Raw genomic sequence first — 24,872 nt, 5'->3', positions numbered from 1 at the left:
ACTGAATGAATTAGTGGCACTAAGTTTAGAAATCACAGAACACTTTTTTTTTTTTTTTTTTGCCTTTTGTGAATTACAGTTGTTCCCCCTTAACTGCAGGAAATATGTTCCAAGACCCCCAGTTGATGCCTAAGACCTCAGATAATACCAAATCCTATATATACTATGTTTTTCCCTACACATACAAACCAATAAGAAAGCTTAATTTATAAATTGGACACAGTGAAAGGTTAACAACAATAATAATAAAATATAACAATGATAATAATAAAAGTCCTATGAATATGCACTGTCTCTCTCTCAAAACATCTTTCAGACAGTGGTTGGCTGTGGGTAACTGAAACCACGGTCTACTGTACTTACTGTTCTTAAAGGGACATGAAAAGAGGAAAAGCTCTCAAATTGAAAAAAAATTAAATCACAAATTGTGAAATATCAAGTATCAGGAGAATTTGTGGGAGGAAGAAGAAGCAGAGGCTGGCAAACTATGGCCTGTGTACCAAACCTGGCCTGCCAACTGTTTTTGTAAATAAAACTTTATTTGAACGTAACTGCTTATTTATGTATCGTCTGTGGCTCCTCGTGCACAATAACAGAGTTGAATAGTTGTGATCTGGTCATCTATTCAGACGGCTAACGAACCTGAAATTATTTACTACCTGGCCCTTTACAGAAAAAGTTTGCCAACTCCTGCTTTAGATCATACAAATTGCTTTCACATATTTTTGTCTTATATGAGGTATTAAAATTCCTGAATTGCCTTTTGAGGTAACTATAGAATATAATTGTTTGAAGAAGCTGTGTGCAAAAATTTTTGCTAGAACACATGAGGTTATAACTAAATATTTCAGGAAGACAAAAGTTTTGGGGTACTGTTAATAAATTGAGAGATAATGTATTCTGCTCCGATATGAATAATTGATTCAAACTAAAAGGATAATAACGTCTTGTTAAATCTCCCATGTTTTGAGTATAAATGATAATATGGCAATGGACAATCTCTTTCCCACTCACTACCATGTATGTTCATGCCAGGGGACCCTTGGTTTGTTCTTCCTACATATAAACAGTCCCTTCTTTCTTGTATCACATAGAACTGCAAATATTACCCTTTTACCCTCTCTCTATTTGACACTGCAACATGAACATATTGCAGGATTCACGTACATTTTCTTTTCAGTAGTCATTTTCCCCCTTTTTGTCCATTTGTGGGACAAAGCTGAGCCTCCTGTGCATCTTCTCCATGCACCATCAATACTGGATTGATTTGCAACACTAAGAGTTCTTAAATATCAAATAAACTAGTGAGGTCAGTGCTGGACCTCACACTTCCTCATAATCTATCACATAAACACAAATTTTAGTGTCTTTTTCCACAAGCACCCCAGATAATTAGTTTAAAATTATTATCTTTGCCAGTGCAATATCATCTCTTGGAACTCCTGAAATAACTCCACTGTAAAAGAGGAGATGTGATCTGCCCCACCTTCTCGCTAGGACTCTTACAATAGGCATTTGAAAAAGATGCATATCAAATGCATAATAATAATGTATATTTTCTATGGGCTCATAAATGTGTGTAAATTTGAAGAAAACACATTACTCATTATAAACTCACATTAATGGGTACCTCTGGGGAAGAAAGGAGCTAACATGGAGCAGATCAGGAGTAGAAGGGAGAGGAGCTGGTGCTTTATCTGTAATGGCCTGAGAATTTTTTGAAGGAAGAATTTGTATATGGATTGTGTATCTTACAATTATTTAAGCTTCATCTCCAAGGAATTCTCATTAACCATAAACAACATATGATAAAAGTTTAATTAGGTGCATAGGAAGTTAAACAAGCTTACCTTCCCTCTGCCACCAAATCCCAAACTTTGGGCTGCTGTTCACCCCACTTTCCATGACAGATAAGGTTGTGTACATGTGGGAGGAATTAGGGTGTCTCCTGGAGCTGTCTTCATCTCTGAACTCTGTCACATGATCCTGAGCTCATTATTCTTTCTAGAAGTTGGGGTCTCAAATTTCGTCCATAAGCAAGACCCACAGTAGATTCTGCCACTTCTGGGTTTAATGCACCGTGTACCGATAAATTTTAGTTCTTTGGGAAAGGGAAGTATAGAATAAACCTTTTTTCCCTCTGACACCATTTCTCTGATGACAAGCTCTTAATCATCTATNATAAATTTTAGTTCTTTGGGAAAGGGAAGTATAGAATAAACCTTTTTTCCCTCTGACACCATTTCTCTGATGACAAGCTCTTAATCATCTATAATGCTGTGCCTTTGTAGGTTTTCTCTTTCCCCATCATTATGCAGACCCCTTTATGAGACATTCTGCTATAATAACATCATGTCCCCGGCTATGACAGAGCCTTCAGAGCAGACATCTTGGGATCCTATAGCATAACCCTCCAGCTTTTATCTGACTTAATCCACAGTTGTGGTGGACCGTTTTATATGAGTGCAGACTGACTTCTTGCATACAAATCTTCCCTCAAGTGTGTGTCATGCATCAATCTTCTTTCTCTCTGGGATCTTCCCAATTCCTCTGGAACCCTCTCAGCTCAGCCCAGATGTGTAAGGCAACTAATATCTCTGGGGATTGTGGGTAACTGTTGCAGCCTGCTGTTCTTCTGGTGAACAATTTTAAAAGGAAAACTAAATTTTTTTCTGATTGAATGGAATGTTGGCATTATAGTCACTAAAGTAATAAATGGGTGAGAGGGACAGAGCACACCAATATTTTTGATCTGCTCAGTGGTGCCTGTCCTCCATAGGTCAAATCTGATGGTAGGACATGCTTTTAGGAAAATGGGATTCCTAAAGTCAATGAGGATGATGAGATTCCAGAAAGGCACAGGTTGAATGGGAGCATTTAACCACCAGAGGCAAAGTGAGTGCAATTAATCTACTGTAATGAGCAGCTGGAATGGTAAACAGGAAGCCCCAACTACAGGGATCTTTGGCAGTGCCTAATAAACAAGGTGTTGCTAGAGACAAGATAGATGGGCAGCATCAAAGTATTGACTGTCAACCAAGGTATTGTTTGACATATATTCGATAAGATTAAGAAAGGGTGAGCAGGAGACTAAGGGCAGCACTGTGATGGAAAATCATAACCCTTTATCCAGTTGATAAACAGAGTAAGTTCTCAGTCCCAGGAGCAGGGTTCACGTGAGGAGGAACCCTAACTCAAGTATAATGTACACAATAAATATTCCCCAATTTGTCCCCAAAGGGACTTGTTTCCACTTACTAGATAAATTATACAGTAGGCAGGGTTCACGTGAGGAGGAACCCTAACTCAAGTATAATGTACACAATAAATATTCCCCAACTTGTCCCCAAAGGGACTTGTTTCCACTTACTAGATAAATTATACAGTAGGATACAGACATACATAAGAGCTATTGAGCTGACACTTATACCCAGGTCATCATCTTCTTACCCTCATTCCTAACTGGATAGAGTAAATATTTATAAAGAAAAGGAAAAACAGAGTCCTGGATTAAATCATTGCTAATCCTGTGCCCAGTGGGTCTGTGAAATACTATGTGGTTATTTTCCCTGGTCATCTGATGCATGATTGGGATAGATATTTTTAGTAACTGGCAGAAACCATGATCACATTGGTTGTGGGGTATGGGTCATTAAAGTAGAAAGGGTCAAGTGAAAACCCTGAAATTGCTCCTCCATCAATGATAATAATTCAGAAACAACACTACTTCCCAAGTAGAATTGTAGAGCTCAGCATCACCTTCCAAGTGTTAAAAGATTCAGGGAAAGTAATATATATTCTATCTCTGTTCAGTTAATGAATACATTCCCTGAAACAAACCAAGCTATGTGTTTCAACTTTACTAAATACAATTACTAGAGTATCAGATACTTGGTGTGAGTCTATGAATCTGGACATAAAATTATTTTCAGTCACCATGAATAAAGAAAATCAAAGGCAATTTGCATTTATTTGGAAATAAGGGCAGTTCATATTTACTCTTTTATATTAGGGCTATATTTAATGTCTTAATTTCTGAGAAAATATAGCCTAAAGAGACCTTAGTTGTCTTGACATCCACAGGATGTAATCCTTGTCCACTATATTAATTATCTTATGACCTGGTTAAGTGAGAAATGACAGTATTTTGGATGCCAGAATAAAACACATGAGCATCAGAAATAGTAAGATAAGCTCTACAAATATTCAGAAGATGGCCTTATTGGCAAGTGTTTGTGATACTGATGCTCTGAGCATTCCATATCTGCTCTTAGTGTATTATTTGCCACTGAAAAAGATGCACAGTGCTTAGTAGGTATCTTGGAATTTTGAAGGCAGTGTATAGTGTGTTTGAAAGTAATGTCAGGCCCAGTTATTTGGTGACTCTGAAGACTGCCAGTTTCAAGCATGACCCATCAGAAGCCTCCACAACAAGTCAAGGCATGGCACAAATTTCTCTGCCACTATCAAATACAATGGTATTAGAAAATCTATGGAAAATGCAAAGGTTTGATAGAGTCTTTGGCAAGCTCAAATTGAACAATTCCAGTAAACATCCCTAATATTCTAGAGCAAGCCCATGCCTTCTGTAGCAGAAATCAACTTATCATTTGAAAAGCTGTTTCTGGCATCCTACTGGGCTATTATAGGGACTGACAGATTTAGCAGAACTGCCCACCACAAAATGAGTATTGTCAGATCCACTAAGTTTAGGGTCAGCAGGATATAGCAGCAATCCAATGTGTAAGCATGACCCATCAGAAGCCTCCACAACAAGTCAAGGCATGGCACAAATTTCTCTGCCACTGTCAAATACAATGGTATTAGAAAATCTATGGAAAATGCAAAGGTTTGATAGAGTCTTTGGCAAGCTCAAATTGAACAATTCCAGTAAATATCCCTAATATTCTAGAGCAAGCCCATGCCTTCTGTAACAGAAAACAACTTATCATTTGAAAAGCCGTTTCTGGCATCTTACTGGGCTATTATAGGGACTGACAGATTTAGCAGAACTGCCCACCACAAACTGAGTATTGTCAGATCCACTAAGTTTAGGGTCAGCAGGATGTAGTAGCAATCCAATGTGCAATTGAACAATTCCAGTAAATATCCCTAATATTCTAGAGCAAGCCCATGCCTTCTGTAACAGAAAACAACTTATCATTTGAAAAGCCGTTTCTGGCATCTTACTGGGCTATTATAGGGACTGACAGATTTAGCAGAACTGCCCACCACAAAATGAGTATTGTCAGATCCACTAAGTTTAGGGTCAGCAGGATATAGCAGCAATCCAATGTGTGAAGAAAATAATTCAATTGGAATTAGGCATGAGCAGAACTGGGAGTACAAGCAAGGTACATTAAAAGGTGGCCCATATATTCACACCACCTACATCTGCTGGTCTATCCTGCAGTTTAAATCCAGTGTAGATTTTTTTTGGTCTACATGATCTAGCCAATGCTGAGAGAGGTGTGTTGAAGTCCCCAAGTATTATTGTATTGGGGGAGGGGGTTCTATCTCTCCCTTTAGATCCAATAATGTTTTATTTGTCTGGGTGATCTGATGTTGGGTGCATATATATTTGCAATTGTCATATCCTCTTGTTGAATTGATCTCTTTATCATTGTGTAATGCCCTACATTGTCTCTTTTTATAATTTTTCATTTAAAGTTTATTTTATTCAATATAAGTACAGCTGTTCCTGCCCATTTTTGGTTTCCATTTCCATGGAATGTCTTTTTCCATCTTATAGTTTTATATACTTTCCATCTAATAGTCTGTTTAAGTATTTACAGGTGAAGTGAGTTTCTTGTAGGCAAAATACAATTGGATCTTGTATTTTAATCCATTCAGCCAGGCTTTTTTTTTTAAATAGGGAAATTTAACTCATTTACATTCAAGGTCATGATTGCAAGGTGTTGCCTTACTCCTGATATTTTGCTAATCGTTGTATGGTTATTTCATATATTCTTTGTTCCTTTCTTTCTCTGTTATTGTTTGTCTTTTCTATTTGGTGATTTTTTGAAGTGACAAGATATAATTTCTATCTCTTTTCATTTGCTTATCTACTTTACCAGTGAGTTTTATTCTTTTGCATGTTATCATGGTGATAGGTATTATCATTTTGCTTCCAGATGTAGAACTCCTTTATGATTTCTTGTAATGTAGGTTTTTGGCAATAAATTCCTGCAGATTTTGTTTGTCTGAGAAGGACACTATTTCTCTTTCGTTTCTGAAGAATAGCTTTGCTGGTTATAGTATTTTTGGCTGGCAGATTTTCCTTGCAGCACTTTGAATATATCATTCCACTCTCTCCTTGCCTATTAGGTTTTTTCTGAGAAATCTGCTGTTAGTCTGATGAAGATTCCCTTATAGATGTAGTGATGCTTTTCTCTTGCTGTTTTTAGAATTCTCTCTTTGTCTTTGACTTTTGACAATTTGACTACATTGTCTCTCAGAGAGAACCATTTGCAGTTAAATCTGTTTGGGGATCTTTGAGCCCCTTGGATCTGGAAGTCCATATCTCTCCTAATACTTGGGAAGTTTTCAGCTATTATTTTGTTAAATAAGTTTTTGATGCCTTTTATTCTTCTCTTCCCCTTCTGTAATACCCATAATACAGGTGTTTGTATACTTAGAGTTGTCACATAGATCTTGTAGGCTTTCTCTATTTTTTCTTTTTTTATTTTTGTCTAAGTTATTTAAAAAAATAAAAACTGTCTTCAGGTTCAGAAACTCTTCTGCTTGATCTAGCCTATTTCTTAAGCTCTTAGTTGTATTTTTTATTTCACTAATGAATTCTTCAGTTTCACAATTTCTGCTTGGCTTTTTATGATATCTGTCTCTTAGTTCAATTTCTCCTTCAGATCATGTATTTGTTTTTTCTGATTCTGTTGTATTGCCTCTGTATTTTCTTGCATCTCACTGAGTTTTTATGAGATTACTATTTGGAATTTCTTTTCAGGAATTTAATATAATTTCTTTTCTTTGGGGTATGATATTGGAGAATTATTGTATTCCTCTGGAGGTTTCCTGTTTCCTTGCTTTTTCATGTTTTTTGTATGCTTAGGCATCTGGTGGAATGACTGCTTCTAATTTCCTGGATTAGCCTTTGAAAGGAGGGACACTTTCCTGTAGATGTGTTCTATAGTGTTAATCAGGTATGGTGTTTTAGATTTGGTTCTGGTTTTTTGAGTGCAGTCACATAGTCTCTGAGTGATTTCTTTGACTGTATTCAACATCAGATGTGTATGTGAGTGCCTCCAAGGCCTACATGCTAGGGTGCTCAATAGCTCCTTGCTGGAGTCGGTGAGACTGTGTGGGATTGCTGGGACTGTAGGGATCTATTGGGAGATGTGTTGTGCTAAATTTTCCTTCAGCTGAAGTGAGAGAAGGAAAATCACTGGGGTCACCACCAGGATTTCAGGTTTCCAGGATTGGTGCTGTGGCAATTGGCTGTTCCTCCACTAAAGTGAGCAGGGCCACCAGGGTAATGGGTGGTATTGTGGTCCCCTGAGAGAAGCACTAGGGAACTCTGCAGTTCTTCAGCTGAAGTGGCTAACTCTGGAGGGATGTCTCTGGGATTGTGGCCAGGACCTCAGACTCCCAGTACAAGTGTTAGGGCATTCTATGGCTCCTCAGCTACATTAAGTGACATGAGGTGGTGTCACCTGGGGTCACGGGCAAGATCCTGGGCCCCTGTGAGAAGTGTTGGGATGTTCTGCAACTCTTCAGCTGGAATAGGTGGTACTCCTCAGCTGGAGTGGATTGCTGATGCCACAGCCAGATCCTTGGACTTCAAGAGAGACACTGAAGCACAATAACTCCTCAGCTGAAGTGGGAGACTCTTGCTGGGGTGCTGGGGCTACCACCAGAATTTTGGACTCGAGAGAGAGAAACTGAGGTGCTCTGCAGTTCCCCATCTAGAGTGAGGAATCTGGGTGAGGTTTCTGGGGCCATGGGCAGGACCTTTTCCCCCTGGAGAAGGAGTGGAGTGCTCTGAAGCTCCTCAGCTGGAGTGTGTGACTCTGGGTAATACCAGTGGAGCCATGAGTGGGACCTTATTCCCGCTAGAGAAATGCTGGAGATCTCTGCAGCTCTTCAGCTGGTGTTGGCCTCTCTGAGTGAGGTAACTGTGGTCATGGGCAAAACCCTGAATCCCCAAGAGTGTTGTTGGGGTGCTATATGGCTCATTCCCAGTGAATTTACCAGGGCCATGGGCGGGACCCTGCACCCCCATGAGAGATGCTGAGGTGCTCTGAACCTCCTTAGTTGGGGTTGGTGGCTCTGGAAGGGTTTGCTGGAGCTACAGACAGGAATCTGTGACCCCAGAAGAGGCATACAGACACTCCACTGAAGAGTGCAGGGCCACTGGTGGTGGCAAAAGGCCCCAGTCAGTCATCTCTCAGGCTCTGGAAAATGCAGCTCTGGTTCCCTGTGCCAGGTGGCCTTCACACTGTGTGTACCCAGGGGTACAGGGTGTAGCATGAGTTTAGGTGCCAGAGTCATGGTGCAATGAAGGGGTTTTAGGGATATAGAGATATAAGGGCTATTGAGCCCTGGGGAAAAATGAACTCTGGTGTTGGCTCTGATCCCAAAGTAGTGACATGCTGCAGCAGCCTGGTTCCCAGGGAATGGGAGAGCACAGAATAAATTTCCTCACTGCAATTCTACAGTCATGTGGGCTCCAAGCAGCTTCCTATTCTGGACTCATGGCCTGTAAAGACTGCATGGCTCTCTTGTAGTTTGGATTGCAGACATCTGCAGCAGGAGCAAGAAGCATCAGGATTTTTGTTGTTGTTGTTTACCTTTTCCCCACAGCAAGAAGTCTTTTCTGGCTCCAAGCCAATCTTGGTTGGGCGCTTCACTTGTCTTTCTTGCTGCCATCTTGAGTTTCTGAGCCTCAGGGGGTATTCTTCACTATTGTGTTGAATTCCTGTGTTTTCTTCTAGTCCTTCTATTCAATGTGTGATTTTTGGTTTTTTCCAGTTTTGGACTTTTTTTCTGAGGTCAGAGCTGAGTGCCTTTAGTTAGCCATCTTGGTCTGCTTCTCCTGTTTCCATCCTTCTGTTTCTGTCTCTATGAATCTGAATACACTAGCTACCACATGTAAGTAGAATCATATAGTATTTGTCTTTTTGTAACTGGCTTATTTTACTTAGCATGGATTTCCTCCAGGCTTATTCATTTCTTTTTAAGGCTGGATAGTATTTCATTGCATGCATATATGACATTTTGTTTCTTCATTCTTTATCAATATACACTTAGATTGTTTCCACCTTTTGCCTGTTGTAAATAATACTGCTATAAGAAAAAAATAATACTGCTATAAATATGCATGGAAAAATATGTCTTTGAGACTGTACTTTCAATTCGTTCATGTATATACCAGAAGTGGAATTGCTGGATTAAAAGGTAATTCTATGTTTACTTTTTGAGAAACTGTTATACTGTCATACTGTTTTCCACAGCAGCTGCACCATTGTACATTCTCACATAGTACACAAGACTACGTATTTCTCCACATACTTGCCAACGTTTGCAGTTTTCTGTTTTGCTTTTTTGGTTTTATTGTGTTTTGCTTTTATAGTAGTCATCCTAATGCACCTGAAGTGACATCTTATTATGGTTTTGATTTATGTTTTCTAATGCTTAGTGATGCTTAACATCTTTTTACGTGTTTATTGCCTATTTCATATCCTCTTTGAATAAATGTCTATTCAAATCCTTTGCCCATTTTATAATTCTTTTGGTTTTTTTGTTGTTCAGTTCTAGGTATCCCTTATATATTTGGGATATTGATTATTTATCAGATAATATGATTCACCAATATTTTCTCCCCTTTGGTGGGTTGACTTTATGTATACACACACACTATGTTATATGCTGCATAATGATGTTTTGATAAATGATGGAACACATATATGATGGTAGTTCCATAAGATTATAATAGCTATACCAGTAGCCTGTGTAGTAGGCTATACCGTCAAGGTTTGTGTTACACAACAAACAAAACAAGTTAGTACAACAACAAAATTATGTAACAATGCATTTCTCCCAACATATCCCCATCATTAAGAAACAGATGACTGTATCTTCTGTATATTAATCTTCTATCAGATATTGATTCACAAATATTTTCTCCCATACCATGTGTTGCCTTTTTACTCTGTTGTGTTCTTTGATACACAATTTAAAAAATTTTGACATAGGCCTATTTTTCTAAGTTTCTTTTGTTGTATGTCCTTTTGGTGTCATATCCAAGAATCATTGCTAAATTGAATGTTGTGAGGCTTTTGTTTTCTTGTAAGGCTTTTATAATTTTAGGGATTTCATTTAGGTCTGATCCATTTTGAGTTAATTTTTGTAGATGGTGTTAAGTTAGGGTCCAGATTCTTTTTTTTTTTTTTTTTTTTTTTTTTTTTTTTTTTTTTTTTTTTTTTTTTTTTTTTTTTTTTTTTTTTTTTTTTTTTTTTTTTTTATGGATATCCAGGTTTTCCAAGACTGTTTGAAAAGACTGCTTTTTCCCCATTGAGTTCTGGTACCCTTCTTAAAAATCATTTGATCATATGTATGAGGATTTGTTTCTGGGCCCTCTATTCTATTCCATCAATCTATATGTCTGTCTTTATGTCAATATTATACTGTTTTGATTACTGTAGCTTTGTAGTAAGTTTTGAAGTCAGGAAGTATGAGGTCTTGAACTTGGCTCTTTTAAAAATTATTTTGGTTATTTGGGTGTCATAAGATTTCATACAAAATTTAGGAAGAATCTTTTTACTTTATAAAAAAACGCTGTTGATATTTTGGTAGGTAGGAATTGTTTTGAATCTGTAGAACACTTTGGGTAGTATTGGCGTCATATTAGTATTGTCTTCTAATCCATGATCATGTGATGTCTTTTCACTTATTTGTGTTTAATTTATTTCAGCAACATTTTGTAATTTGCAGTGTTTTTATAATTTACAGTCTTTCACCTCCTTGGTTAAGTTTACTCTTAAGTATTTTATTCTTTTGGATGCTATTGTAAATGGAATTGTTTTTTTAATTTCCTTGTCAGATTTTTCATTGTTAATGTCTAGAAACACAACTGATTTTTGCATGTTGATAGTGCATCCTCCAACTTTGATGAATTTGTTGCATAGTTCTAATAGTTTGTTATGGAATCTTTTGGATTTTTTTACATATTAGATTGTGTTATCTGCAAACAGAATTCATTTTATGTTTTCTTGTCCAATAATAATATGTTTTATTTATTTATTTCCTAATTATTTTTGCTAGGACTTCCAGTACTATGTTGAGCAGAAGTAGCGAGAGTGGGCACCCTTGTCTTATTTTTGATCTTAGAGGAAAAGCTTTGTTTTTCACCATTGACTATGATGTTAGCTTCAGGCTTTTTATGTATGGCATTTATTATTTTGAGTATGTTTCTTCTATTCTAAGTTTGCTGACTGTGTTTGTGAGTGTGTTTATAATAGGGTGTTGAGTTTTGTCAAGTGCTTTTATTCATCAATTAAGATGATCGTGTGGGGTTTGTTTCTTTATTCCATTAACGTAGTGTATTACGTTGATTGATTTTTGTATGTTGAACCATTCTTTCATTCCAGGAATAAATCCCACTTGGTCAGAGAGTGTAATCCTTTTAATGTGCTGTTGAATTCTGTTTCCTACTATTTTTGTTAAATATTTTTGAATCAATATTTACCAGTAAGACTGATTCATTTTTTTCTTGTAATGTCTTTGTCTTACTTTTATATCAGGGTAATGCTAGCCTCATAGAATGAGTTGGCATTTTTAATTTTTTAAAAAAGTTTGAGGAGGATTGGTATTAATTCTTTTATAAATGATTTATAAAATTCACCAGTAAAGACTTCTGGCCTTAGAGTTTTTTTTTGTTGTTGTTGGGAAGTTTTTCATTACTGAATCAATCTCATTACTAGTCATAGGTTTGTTCAGATATTTCTATAATTAAGTGTTGTTAGTCTGCAGAATTTTTGTAATTTATCCATTTCATGTAGGTTTTGGCATATGACTATTCATAATACTCTTTTGTAAGTCTTTTTATTTCTGTAATATTGGTAGAAATATTCCTTCTTTCATTTGTGATTTTATTTATTCATGTCATCTCCTTTTTTTCTTAGTCTAACTAGCTAAAACTTGTAAATTTTGTTGACACTTTTGAAAAAGCAACTCTTGAATTTCTTGATTTCTCTCTATTGTTTTTATATTCTCTATTTTGATTATCTCTGATATAATCTTTATTACTTTCTTCTGTATTAGATTTCTCCAGAGACACAGAACCAATAGGGTGGATAGATGACAGATAGATAGATAGACAGATAGATAGATAGATAGATAGATAGATAGATAGATAGATAGATAGATAGAGGTATAGATAGAGTTATAGATAGAAATTATAGATACTTTTATATATAAGGAGATTTATTATGAGAGATTGACTCATATGATTATGGAGGCTGAGTCCCATAATCTGCCATCTGCAAACTGGAGACCCAGGAAAGTCAGTGTTGTAGCTCCAGCCCAAGTCCAAAGGTCTGAAAACTAGGGGAGCCAATGGTGTAAGTCCCAGCCAAAGACTGAAGGCCCAAGAACCAAAAGGTCATTGCAATAAATCCTGGTCTAAGCCTAAAGACCAGAGAACCAGGAGCATCAGTGTCCAAGTGCAGGTGAAGATGAATATTCCAGCACAAAAAGAGAGAGTAAATTCACCAATTCTCCACCTTTTTGTTCTTTTTGGGTCCTCAATAAGATTGAATGATGCCCAACAATATTAGTGAGGGCAATCTTCTTTGCTTAGTCTACCAATTCAAATGCTAATCTCATCTGAAAACACCCTCACAGACCCAAACAGAAATAATATTTTATCAGCTATCTGGGCATCCCTTAGTTCATTCAAGTTGATATATAAAATTAACCATCACACCTTCCTTCTGCTAGCTTTGGGTTTAGTTTTTTGTTGTTTTCTCTCTCTTTGAGGTGTAAATCTATGCATGAGACTTTCCCCTTTTTAATGTAAGATGTACAGCTGTAAATTTCTCTTTAGCACTGTTTTTACTGCATTCCATAAGCTTTGGTATATTTTTCTTTCATTTTCCTCTACTTATTTTCTAATTTCTCTTCTAACTTCTTTTCCTTGATCAATTGATTGTTTTAGTGTTTAACCTCCACATATTTGTGGATTTTCAATGTTTCTTATGCTGCTTATTTTATTCCATCATGATTGGAAAAGATTTTTAGTATAATATTAATATTTTAAAATTTATGAAGACATAATTTGTGGCCTAACATATGGTCTGACCTGTGGAATATTTCATGGGCAGTAAAGAAAAATATGTTTTCTGCTGGTGTTGGGTGGGTTTTCTGAATATGTCTGTTAGGTTTAATAGGTGTATAGTGTTTTTCAAGTCCTCTATTTCCTTATTGTTCTTCAATCTGGTGGTTCTATTATTGAAGATGCAGTATTGAAGCCTCCTACTTTTATTGTAGAGTTGTCTATTCTTCCTTTAATACTGTCAATACTTGATTCATATATTTGTCTCTGATGTTTGGTGCATATATGTTTACAAATATTATATCTTGGTGCATTGACCCTTTTATTATTAGATAGTGTCCTTCTTCATCTCTTGTTACAGTTTAGACCTAAAGTCTATTTTGTCTAATATTAGTATAGCTAGCCCTTTTTCCTTTGGGTTACTATTTTCAGGGATATCTTTTCCATCCATTTACTTTAAATCTTTTGCATTTCCTTAGATCTAAAGTGAGTCTCCTGTAAATAGTATATACTTGGGCATTTGAAAATACAGCAACCTCTGCCAGTTTTTGAACTAGCTTGTGCAGAAGATCTTCACTAATCAGTCAATTGAGAAGACTTATGGTCTTTTCAGGCCACTTGTAAACATGCATGTTTCCTGGCCTTCTGTGTGTCCTTTCTCTCCCAAGTTTCACATATACAAAACTACTTTTAAATGTCTTCTTTTCCCCAGAGTCTCACCCATGCTTCTTGTTAAGGCCTTAACTGTTCTATTACATTTCTCTGCCCATAATCTCTTGCCCCTAGGATCCCATAGGTCTGAAGTTCCTTAGTTTTTGTTTTTTTAATTATTTTAATTGTATATATTTGTTAGATACAGTGTGTTGTTTTAATACATACAGATATTATACAATGGTTCACTTAGGGTAGATAGCATTTCCATCACCTAAATATGTATCTTGTGTGTGTGTGTGTGTGTGTGTGCGTGTGTGTGTGTGTGGTCATTACAGTGAAGATCCTCTTTTTTAGCTATTTAGAAATACACAATATAATTATTCCTAGACATCCTAGAGCACTAGAAATTATTCAGTCTATCTACCTGTAACTCTGTACCTGTTAATCTACCTCTTCTCCTTCCCTCCCCACTTCCTTTGCAGCTTTAACTTCAAGCTTTAAATGTTTTAAATGCTTCAGTGCCTACTTCTGCTTTGTGGCTTCCAACCTGATTTTCAAACTATACCACCATTTCCATCAGCTCTCTGAGTTAAGTGAAACAGAAACTATTCCCCTAGGTTGCCACCAGACAGGGTAGAACATTGCAAACAAGTTCTATTCTTTTCTTCCATTTTAAGGAAGAAACAAGGAATTGAGTGGTTTTCCTAATGACCATGCTGTGCCAGGGAAGGAGTAGGGCATATGTGAGAAAAAGTGCCCTGAAATTCTCTACCACACTGAATGTGGCTTTTTCTTTGTTGGGTGTACTTTGTTTGCTGTAAATCCTTAACTGTTTCTAAAGTTCCCATTAAGGTGCTGTGGTCAATATTTTACTGTTTACTTTGTGTTTCCATGAGGGAACAAGGACCTGGAGCTTAGAAGTCCACTACCTTTCTAATGTCACTCCTCTGTTCTAGTATTTTTTTTTTTTTATTAACAGCCTTCTATAGTTAATTTAGTCCCTCTCACCTCTAAAAGATGACACAATCTTCAAGTAAAGAGTAAACACTGCTATCTCTGATTTGGTTAGTATGTCATGACAGAGCAATAGAAATCAAATAACTTATGACTTATTACCAGCAATTTTAGGAAATAGATTAAACCAAATTTCAATATTTTTGAATGACTTTTTATTTTTATTTTTTTGCTTAGGGATTCTGCTGTACATGTTATTTTATAGATCTTTATACCTCAAGTGTCGAAAAGGTGCCCTACATGTAAATCATGCTCAGAAATGGATGAGCATCATGCTGACACTTGCAGCCTATTTCTCTATGGGCTAAACCACAACCAATTGGTTACAGAGTCAACTTCTAAAATTAAAATCAATTTCATATTCTTCAACAGTTAATGAGGAAAAACTATAGATCTTCTGTAGATAACCTATGCGTTTCTGAATATTTGGGGCTTTAGAAGAATATAAAGATCTTGTCTTTTGAATCATCAATCCTAGAACATTGGAACAAAGGAAATTGAGATTTTTTTGGTTTCCTGCCATCAGGAATAGCCATCCTTCTGCATTAAAAAATTCTACTTCTTTAGAAAACACCCCAATTAACTCCATTTACTTGGAATCAGTTATCTAGTGTGTATCTTCTCAAACACACCATTCTTTTTTTTCTTTTTCTTCTTGACCGGTAAGGGGACCACAACCCTCAGCACAGTGTAGTTCGCACCACGCTCAGCCAGTGAGCACACCAGCCATCCCCATATGGGATCAGAACTTGTGGCCTTGGTGCCACCAGCACCACAATCTCCTCAGGGAGCCACGGGGCCAGCCCTCAAACACACCATTCTATCCCATCTTAATATATTACTTTTTAGATATTCCTCAGTTTTCTGACTCTCTAATCTCCCTGAAGAAATATACTTTAATCATTATCTTGCCCTATGTCTACTAATTCAAGAAGCCACTGTAATTCATTCTTTCTGTCACATATGCAACTTCAAACTAACATCAGCCCCTTTCAGTCCTTACCTCCCCACACATTATCAGTTTCATCTTATGGAGGCACTTCTTTGTCTGAGTCATCATGCCATTTAGAAACTCCACATTACCTACTGGATGATGGTCACATTACTTCATGATCTCCATAGCTTAGCCTCATATTACATCTTCACATTTATTTCTTACTAGTCCCCTTCATTGAATCCCATGTTCCTTGTGACTGCATTTGTTTTCAGACCTTAAAGATGCTGTTCTCTTTTCCTTGAATGCTTACCCCAGTCATCCCTCATACCAAATTTATTCATTTATGCCTTTCATTCATCCAGAATATTATTTGCTAATTTCCAAATCTTATTTCTTCCATTAATCCTTACCCAAATATTTTAGTCTTCAATGGGTTCTGAATTCCTAGGTTCCACACAGTAGTTATTTCTCTACCTTATTCACTTGGCACTTCGTGCATGATTTCTCAGCATGTTTACTTATCTCTTTTCTGCCTATGAAATATGTTTCCAGATAGACTGTATATTTCTCGAGGATAGGAAATTCACTGTCTTTTTTATTGCTGTAGTGTTCCTAGCAAAGTGTTTATATTTAATTACCTTTCTGGATAGTTATTGTTCCCCTCGATCACAAAAGCAGTGGTAGAAAAGATAGCGACGTTTATTAAGCAAGCACTGAAATCAAGGACTAAGCAAATCAAGGACTGTTTTCCAGAAAACACACGCATAAACATTGTCCATAAGCATGTATTAAAACATTTAACTAAAATGTTCTGGGTCAAAGTCAAGGGCACATGCTTCTGGTGCCTGTTGGCTACTTTTTAGGACTTGCCAAGAAGCTTTCGAATTTTAAGTTTCTTGGCTGGTCTAACGAATACTTACTTCCTTTGACTCATTAAATAATAGAATAATGTATGAACCCAGACAGTTAATTGTGCTAATTATGTTTCCTTTGGGGACTTATGAATAGCATTGTGTTGACTCTTTGCACAGGACCATCATTAGGTTGATATATTTTACTTTCCTGACTTTAACCCCTTACTATCTCTGTGGAAAATGGGAAGTGAAGAAAGGATCTCCCCAGTTTTTAGAGTCTATCAGGGAGAAAAAAAGCAGAATGAGTGGCTATTTCAGTGAATAGCTTGGCAGAAAGGTATTTTTACTGCTGTTTGGGAGAAGTTCAAGTTTCTCAGAATTGAAAATATGCTGCTAAAAACACATTGCCTTTGTTCTCAGATCAGTGAGCAAAAGTGGCATTCAAGTTGCTACTGTGCCATATTCATGTTCTAACAGGGAGAGTCTCCCATGAGTTTAGTGAATGGTGTGCTCAGCCTAGGAGCTGGCTCAAAGAAGGCATTCTTAAATGTTTGTGAATGTCAGTAGTACCCCTTTTAGTATTTATGCAAATTAAGGGGGAAGGCTACTTATCAGGGATCTAATGATTGTCCTTGAAAATCAGTCTACAGCTTTTATGGTAGCACCTCCATTAATAGAAAAGTCTCAGTCTTGATGGTGGTTGCGTGGTGTGAGCAGAACCATTTCTAAATAAGATTTTGGACTAAGCTTTCTCTTCTTCCACAACTCCCTCATCTCTTCCTTCTCTTGGGACCTTCCACCTAAGCTAACATGAGCCAAGGTGTAGGGAGAGTGAAGGAAAATGGTCAGGGTCCCTCAGATGTTCAGAATATTGCCAAGCATTTGATGTAACTATGCACGTGTGCCCAGGTGTTCCTTGGTTATTGTCTAATGTAACTGCGCATGAGCGCCCAGGTGTCCTGGGTTATGGACTTAAGTATAAAGGCCAAGTAGCTCTGATCCACATGCCCCACTGGGGGTAGGGGTCACGGGGAGATCACTACTGCTGCTGGAGGCTGTTGGTGCAAGCACCCCGGGATGCCCCAAGAGGTCACCGCCACCACTGCTTCTGCGGCAGACAGCTCGTGTCATCTGCCAAAGGCTCCTGGGATCTTTCGGAATTACCTAGTGTGAACCTGTATGTGAGGGGTCTGTGACCCAGTCCGAACAACAGATTTGAAGGGTGAGTCAGACAATAGCCCTGCCAATACAAATGGAAAACTTAGTGTAACTGAAGTAACGAAACATTTTGGCTTTAGTTATGAAATGCCTAGCCATACAATTGGCATAGCTATTGCCTCAACCCAACTGGCAAAGTCGTGTAGCTTTACACTAGGTGTTTGTGGCTTTCATTGCATTATCGTATTGCTAAGAAACACATGCATATTTTACCAGACGTCTTCTGGAGACATACAGTAATGTGATGACTTATACAAATCAATCCAATGGGAGGAGTCTCAGACACTTAGGAGAATGGAAGTTTTTCACTCCTTAGTCCATAGCTGAAAGACTACAGCCATTCCTCCGTAGTAATGGAACAGAGGCCCCATTTGTACAATTTAGAGAAAAAAATTAAAAATAAGTATTTTGAAATTAAAGGGCTTATCTATTAAAAATATTGGATTAAGTTTCTCAAGTTTAGCCCAGGGTTGGGCATGGCCCAGAAAAGTCTAATACAATACTTTCTCATTTTAGATTCAGTTTGAATGTAAAAAAAAAAACAAAAAAACAAAAAACTACAAAATAAATTTCTAGAATCTAAAGATGATTGAGTGAATTATTTGGATATTACCTACTTTCTAAGAGCAAACCAAAAGCATTTTTAATCAATTTTTAAGATGCTGTAATCTTTTATTAAGTATGCATTCAAAGAAAACATTCTTCAGACGTCAAGATTAAATGTGTTTATTTTGAGTTAGTTAGTGGATACAATGGTATATTAGATACCAGCACTCCAAGCTACACCTATGGATTTGCCTCTAAACCTTCACACGTTGTCAGTTTCCATTCCTCTAACATTCACCACTGGGCCTTCTATTTCTAGCAAAATCATAGTTCAAATTAAAAAAAAAAAAAGAAAGAAAGCAAAATCGATCACCACATTGTGTTTCCAGTGCTCCCAGAAAGATTTAATAACATTCACCACTGGGCCTTCTATTTCTAGCAAAATCATAGTTCAAATTAAAAAAAAAAAAAAGAAAGAAAGCAAAATCGATCACCACATTGTGTTTCCAGTGCTCCCAGAAAGATTTAATGTCTCAAATCTTCATTGTTTTCAGTAAAGGGGGGAAAATGATAACATGAGCACTAGTAATGGCTCTACTAGAAGAGAAAGAACAGAACACAGATTAAAAGAAGCATTGTAGGCTGGACTAGTTTCCCCTCAGTTAAAATCCACATAATATCATGGATATGACTCCAATATTGTTCAGTTTGTGGGCCACACACTTAAGCGTATTGGCTAGTACATTTTTTGCACTGAAACAGAAGCAATACAAGTTTTAGTTCTACCATTACACTTCCAGATTTTTCATTTATGAGTATACCTGCCAACCTAATGATTCTTGCATGCATTAGAGTTTGCTTTTGAAGAGTTAAGTTTATTTTCCCCATCCCTCCCGCTCCCTTAAACATTGCAATGCGAACTCTTTGCCCAACTTTATGAGAATGTTGCAAAGGACAGCTCTGTGCCACCTCAGGACAGGAATTCCCTGTCCCCTCCCTGGGCTACAGATGGATCAGTAGTATGGATCACATCTCATCTCACATGCAAACAGACACCGCTCCCTTAATTTCCCCCATGCCAGAGGCATACGGGTCAGCAGGTATGCATACAAAAATGGAATTAGAAAGAAAAAGAAAGGGGGAAAAAAAGAAAGAAAAAACTTTCTTGTTAAAGCCTATCGTCCTAGAAGGAATCCATGGCTTTGAATTCACTTAAAGCCTGTACAGGTGAAATGTGTTTCTTCTGAGACCCTCGTCTTACTCGTGTCTGGAATTCTTCAGGTTTTTCTCTTTTCACAAGGGGCTTCTTCTCTGGAGCCTTCATCTTCCAAGACACAACAGGGGAGTTGACAGCTGCTGTCCCATAGACCTTCTGGTATTTGGTTGAGGCCACATAAGATGCTTTCACCGTGAGGACAACAGCATTCATCAGGTTTTTAGCTGCCTGTATAAGCGATGTGGCACTGTCCAGCTAAAGTAGGAGAAGAATAAGATACACCTGGGTTAATCAAGGTCCAAAATTCACAAGACGGTGGTGCAATTTCACAGTTAAAATGTTTTGCTTGTGCAAATAAACATTATTGCAAAAAAGGAGCAAAGTATCACAAGGTAAAGTAAACAGGCTATAAATCAGTCAACTGTCTTCTATCCTTAGTCCCAAAGTAAAAAGAAAAAAAAAAATTGCTCTAGAATGTATAGCTTTCTAAAATCTCAAAACCACTAAAGACAAAGCCCTCTTTTTAGTATGTGAGAATTCCAGGTTAACAAAAGTTTTCCAAAGTGAAACTCCTCATATTATTACATTAGGCTAATTAGTCATGGTGACAATTACTCAAATGTTTGAAAAGCATTTGGCAGGCACTGAAGAATAAAAAGTTATAAGGAGTTGCATCTCAATGTTCTAGCCCTACCATTAGAAATATCATTCTATCTATATACTACTTCTTCATTCCAAGCTCAGGATTGGTGAGGAATGTGAGCAGCTATGCAGAGCAACAACCCACGGGTGCTCTAGCATGGGTGTTTATTGAGATTGGAGTATTCACTTAACTATTCCCAGGTCTTGAATATACTTCAAATTAAAATATCTGTGTGTCAGATCTTTTAGGTTAGAGAGCATTCAGTGAGGGTCTCATATCCATGTTTTAATGAAATATTGAGTACTTAATTATGTGCCAAACCCTATTCTAAGAACTTTTAAAATATTTCCTCATTTGACTATCACAATTACTCTATGAAGTAGGCATTACTGTCATTGCCATTTTATGATGAAAGAGCTGGTACATGCAGTGCTCCAGTAACTTGCACATGTTTATACAGCTTAAGTGTTGAAGTCCGTAAAGAGTCTTCTCCTGGTTTATCATGCCACCCTGTTGGGAAGTATAACTTTATAAAATTCTGTGACAAGTCACAAATTGAGAATAGGTCTAAAGGCCCATCACCAGACTCTCAGGTCAGGGATTTCTTAGGTTTCCTATTTTCTGCTTTTACCTACTTAGTGTGATGCATATTGTACCCTAGGCCACTCAATATCTGTTTAAACCTTCTTCATGCTTCACTGCCTGGACCACAGATACTAGAAAAGCTCAAAACTGCATTTTTTGGACTCTCTTTCAGTAGATCACATGGAGAATCCTGGCTGAAAGATTTAACAGGTATACTGTCAGTCTTACTCTAGCCTCAGGGATGCTTGAGCATAGTTTGATCTTTCATCAAATGTCTTTTAGTATCAACTAAAGAACTGTATCAATTACAGTTAAATGAAGGAACCAAGGAGGTTCCTAAGTATTCTGTTCCTAGTTGTTGAGATTGTTTATTGTCTGACTTGTAATTCACAGACTGGAGTTGCACTGAAGATTGAAAACAAGGTACACAACCTTCTGGGGGCTAGGTTGTTAGGAAAGTGTTTAAGCTGAGAGAGACTAAAGCCTGTGGCTCCCCCGTGTAATGTCCCTGGCATTCACTCTAGCCTCATATCACTTCTTCTGATTGAAATGTGTCCCATATAGTGACTGGAGTCAGCAGAGGTTGCATTTAACACCTCTGTGATGCCATTACTCTGGCTGTTCTTTGTTCTATATCCCTCATTAAAGCTAAATGTTGTGCCAGGTTAAAAAAAAAATGTTTATGAGAATCAAATGAGCTCAATCATGAAAAAAAGCTCATAAAGTCTGGTCATGGGGGAAGATGATGGAAGATGCTTTATATGTATAAGTCCCTTGCAATACCATAGAATTGAGACTTTACCATTAAAAAAAAAAATTAAAAGTCAGTATTACATTGACCCTACAATAATAGAAGCAAAGATATCTGTGGATTTGATTCATTGTGAATGAGCTCAACCAAATGGATAGAGTAACCCACCTAATTTAATTTACCACTTCTATTATACTGTACATGATGCACATATACCAAAATAACTGCTTAACCCATAATGATTAGTTTATGCAGTCTAAATTCCTAAAGCTAGCTAAAGAAATGCAAATTCTAGACTATTCATCTTAACAGGACAGAAGCCAGCATGGATTAGTGCTGTAGTTCTCAAAGTACCATCCCTTAGCTAGCAGCATCAGGATCACCTGGAACCTGTTAGAAATGCAATTTCTCAGGCCTAATGCAAAACTTACTGAGTCAAACTTGCAACCTTTGTTCTAACTAGCCACCCAGGGGATACTGATACATGCCAAAGTCTGAGAACCACTGGATTAGTGAAACCCAAAGACTATGTGAAAGCTTATTTCATCCAAAAATTTCAGGACTTCTCCCATACTCAAGTTTGATAATATAACCAGTTATCTGACTAAATTTTACTTTTTCATCTTTCCCATCATACCCCCAGGTAGAAGTGTAAACAATGAAGGACAGAGATGAGACAGCAAAATGTTGGGACAATTAGGAGCAGATCAGTTATGATTTCTTCAGAAGCTAGATACCTTACCCCCTTGGCCAACTGATAATTCCCTGTAAGTCTCTCAGGTTTCAATAATGGGTAATATTTATTTATAAAGTTAGTTAATTCTATTGTGTGCTATGAGTAAAGAGAGCGTAAAATGATATTATGTCAGGGACAGATTTGTTGATTTGCTTTGGGTCAAGAGAATTAGTAGAAGTAGAATAAATCAAGTTATGTCTATCATATTATTAATTGGTTCCCAAAGAATGAGTCTTGGGAGTTGATCTAAAGAAAATGATTACAAGTAATTTGGAGATTTTTACCACAGATTCCATTTTCAGATAGATGGTGTCTAACTCTGCAGCAAAAACATGAGAGCCTGTCTCTTCTTCAGAACCCCTTTCCTCTCTCAGCCTGATGCAGGAATCCTGTGGATAAATCTAATACATGGTTGAGAGTGAGATAGCTCTGAAATATACAGCCAATGATTTCACTCAAGCCACCTGCTAAGGCAGATCTTGAATTTATGGTAAGGTAAAGCAAGGAGGTAAGAGACCCAGCCAACTAAATTTGAACAAAGACACAGACAAGAAGCCCAGTCTAAAATAATTTATATAAAATTTGACTTTTTTAAAAAGCTGATTCCCAAAGGATAAATTTTGCCCTTTGCCATAGACCTACTTTCATGACTTAGGTCATTATCAGCACAATCAGAAAAATCACTTCCTAAAGAAAAGACATTACAAAGAGTAAAGCTATATGGCAAGACAATTTTTATACAAGGTTTAGGAACCTTACTTAACATAATTACATTCAATTTTGTCATTTATACTTATAACTATGGCATTTTCAAACAAGATGTATAAATGAATATATGTAAGTGGAGTTCAAACAATAATAACTGACATTAATTGAGCACTTACTAGGTGCCTGACATTGCCTTAGTCCTTTTAATTAAATTGGGTGGTTTAATTTTCAAAAAGTAGGAATTCTTATTACCCTTGAAACTGAAGCTTAGAGAAGTAATGTAATTTCCCCTGTAGTAAATGGCAAAGCAGAGATCAGGATCAGTACCAACGTTCTCCAAAACTCACCAGCTGAACACTACACAGACTTGATCCTCCAAAGCATCATTTAATTTCGGAGGCATTGCTTTTCGGTCACCACCTATCATGTAAAATGATCCTGTTCCTGTTAACCCTGACTGGGCTAAAAATCTGTCCTCTAAACTTGGTAACATTCTTCTAAAGTCATGACTAAATCCGGTGAGCACCTCCGTCTCTCCTGGCCTGTGACTTTCAGTCTCATCCTCAGAGTCCGAATCCTCTCTGACTAGACCTTCTGACCTAGGATATGTCCTGCCCAGCCTTTGGGTTGTCTTCTTGGCTTGGATTCATCCTGATGGCAGCAGCATCTGGTCTCTGCTGATTTCTCTTGCACTTGCCTCCTCTCTCTGAAGCACATTTACTGCACAGCTGTAATGACTGGCTACACCCTTAGGTGGGGCTCAGCTACTGTAAATTAGTGCTCTAAGCCTTCAACAACTGGCCTCATAGTCAACCCCATCTCAGTCATCCCTCAGGCTGGCTTCCATTACACTGACTGGCCTTTTCCGCAGAAAGAGACATCTACCTTTTCCTGTATAAGGGCCTTTCTATTCCTACTGGACACCCATTAAGTTCCTGTATCTAGTCTAAGAGAAACTGTTATTTTCAGCTAATTTTAAAAACATAAAGCCTAAATTCAGCAAATAAGACAATGTGCCAGTCTCTGGGCTAGCTCCCAGAGTTTCATTTGTCTCATTCAATCTCACAAGCACCCAAGACAGGTAATAGTATCACACTCCATTGGGACACAGAGGAGTCCAGTTTGCCCAACATCACACTGCAAATAAGTGGTGAAGTCCAGATTTGAACGCAGCTGTCTCAGTCCACAGCCCCTGCTCTCCAACTGTTCCACGCTGCCTCGCGCAGGGCAGACCAATCCTCAGCCCCGAAGTATCCAGCTGTGCTACGTTAATTCTCCCTCTTCCATCCCTTAGGTGTCTGCTGTCTCTAACCTAACCACAGAAATCAGACTTCTAATTCTGTCACTATTCTTTTAAAATATCAAAGTACTATTTTAAAAAGGCAACAGATGTTCTGTCACATCATGTTCTATTATAGTCCTTGAAAAGCAAATAAGGGTGGAAGAACCATCTTACAGCCGTTTCTATAGGGCGTTTTCTGGTTTGTTTGTTTTTTCCCTGCTTCTGTTCCCACTCTTTTCTAGTTAACTCCACTCAACTTCTTTTTTTTTTTTTTTTTTTTTCGTGTCCGGCAACGAACGGATCGCAACCCTCAGTGTCGCGCCCGTACCGGACCAGGACCGGCAACGGGATCGCAACCCTCGGTGTCGCACCCGCACCTCGCTCAGCCAGTGAGCGGGAACCGGTCTGTATGTGGGATCCGAACCCTCAGCGGGAGT

General features: G+C 37.6%; 1 protein-coding gene and 1 long non-coding RNA gene across 2 annotated transcripts in view; one reads left to right on the top strand and one right to left on the bottom strand.

Moving 5' to 3' along the window:
- The first annotated feature begins 18,627 nt into the window (after positions 1-18,627).
- Positions 18,628-18,986, top strand: LOC103592402. The gene is made up of 2 exons (XR_550659.1): positions 18,628-18,806; positions 18,927-18,986. It is a non-coding gene; the product is annotated as an uncharacterized LOC103592402 (long non-coding RNA).
- Positions 18,987-19,012: 26 nt separating this feature from the next.
- CTNNA2 (catenin (cadherin-associated protein), alpha 2) overlaps positions 19,013-24,872 on the bottom strand; it is a gene marked incomplete at its 5' end in the record, with an annotated part of 100,964 nt that continues 95,104 nt past the window's right edge. Inside the window, one exon of the mRNA XM_008575116.1 lies at positions 19,013-19,985. Coding sequence (XP_008573338.1) covers positions 19,698-19,985 — 288 coding nt within the window. The remainder of the gene's footprint in view (positions 19,986-24,872) is intronic.

This window comes from Galeopterus variegatus, unplaced genomic scaffold (genome assembly GCF_000696425.1).
Source record: "Galeopterus variegatus unplaced genomic scaffold, G_variegatus-3.0.2 Scaffold1137, whole genome shotgun sequence".
Taxonomy (NCBI): Eukaryota; Metazoa; Chordata; class Mammalia; order Dermoptera; family Cynocephalidae; genus Galeopterus; species Galeopterus variegatus.
The sequence above is the reverse complement of the archived record's forward strand: the minus strand, read 5'-3'. Positions and strand labels throughout refer to the sequence as shown.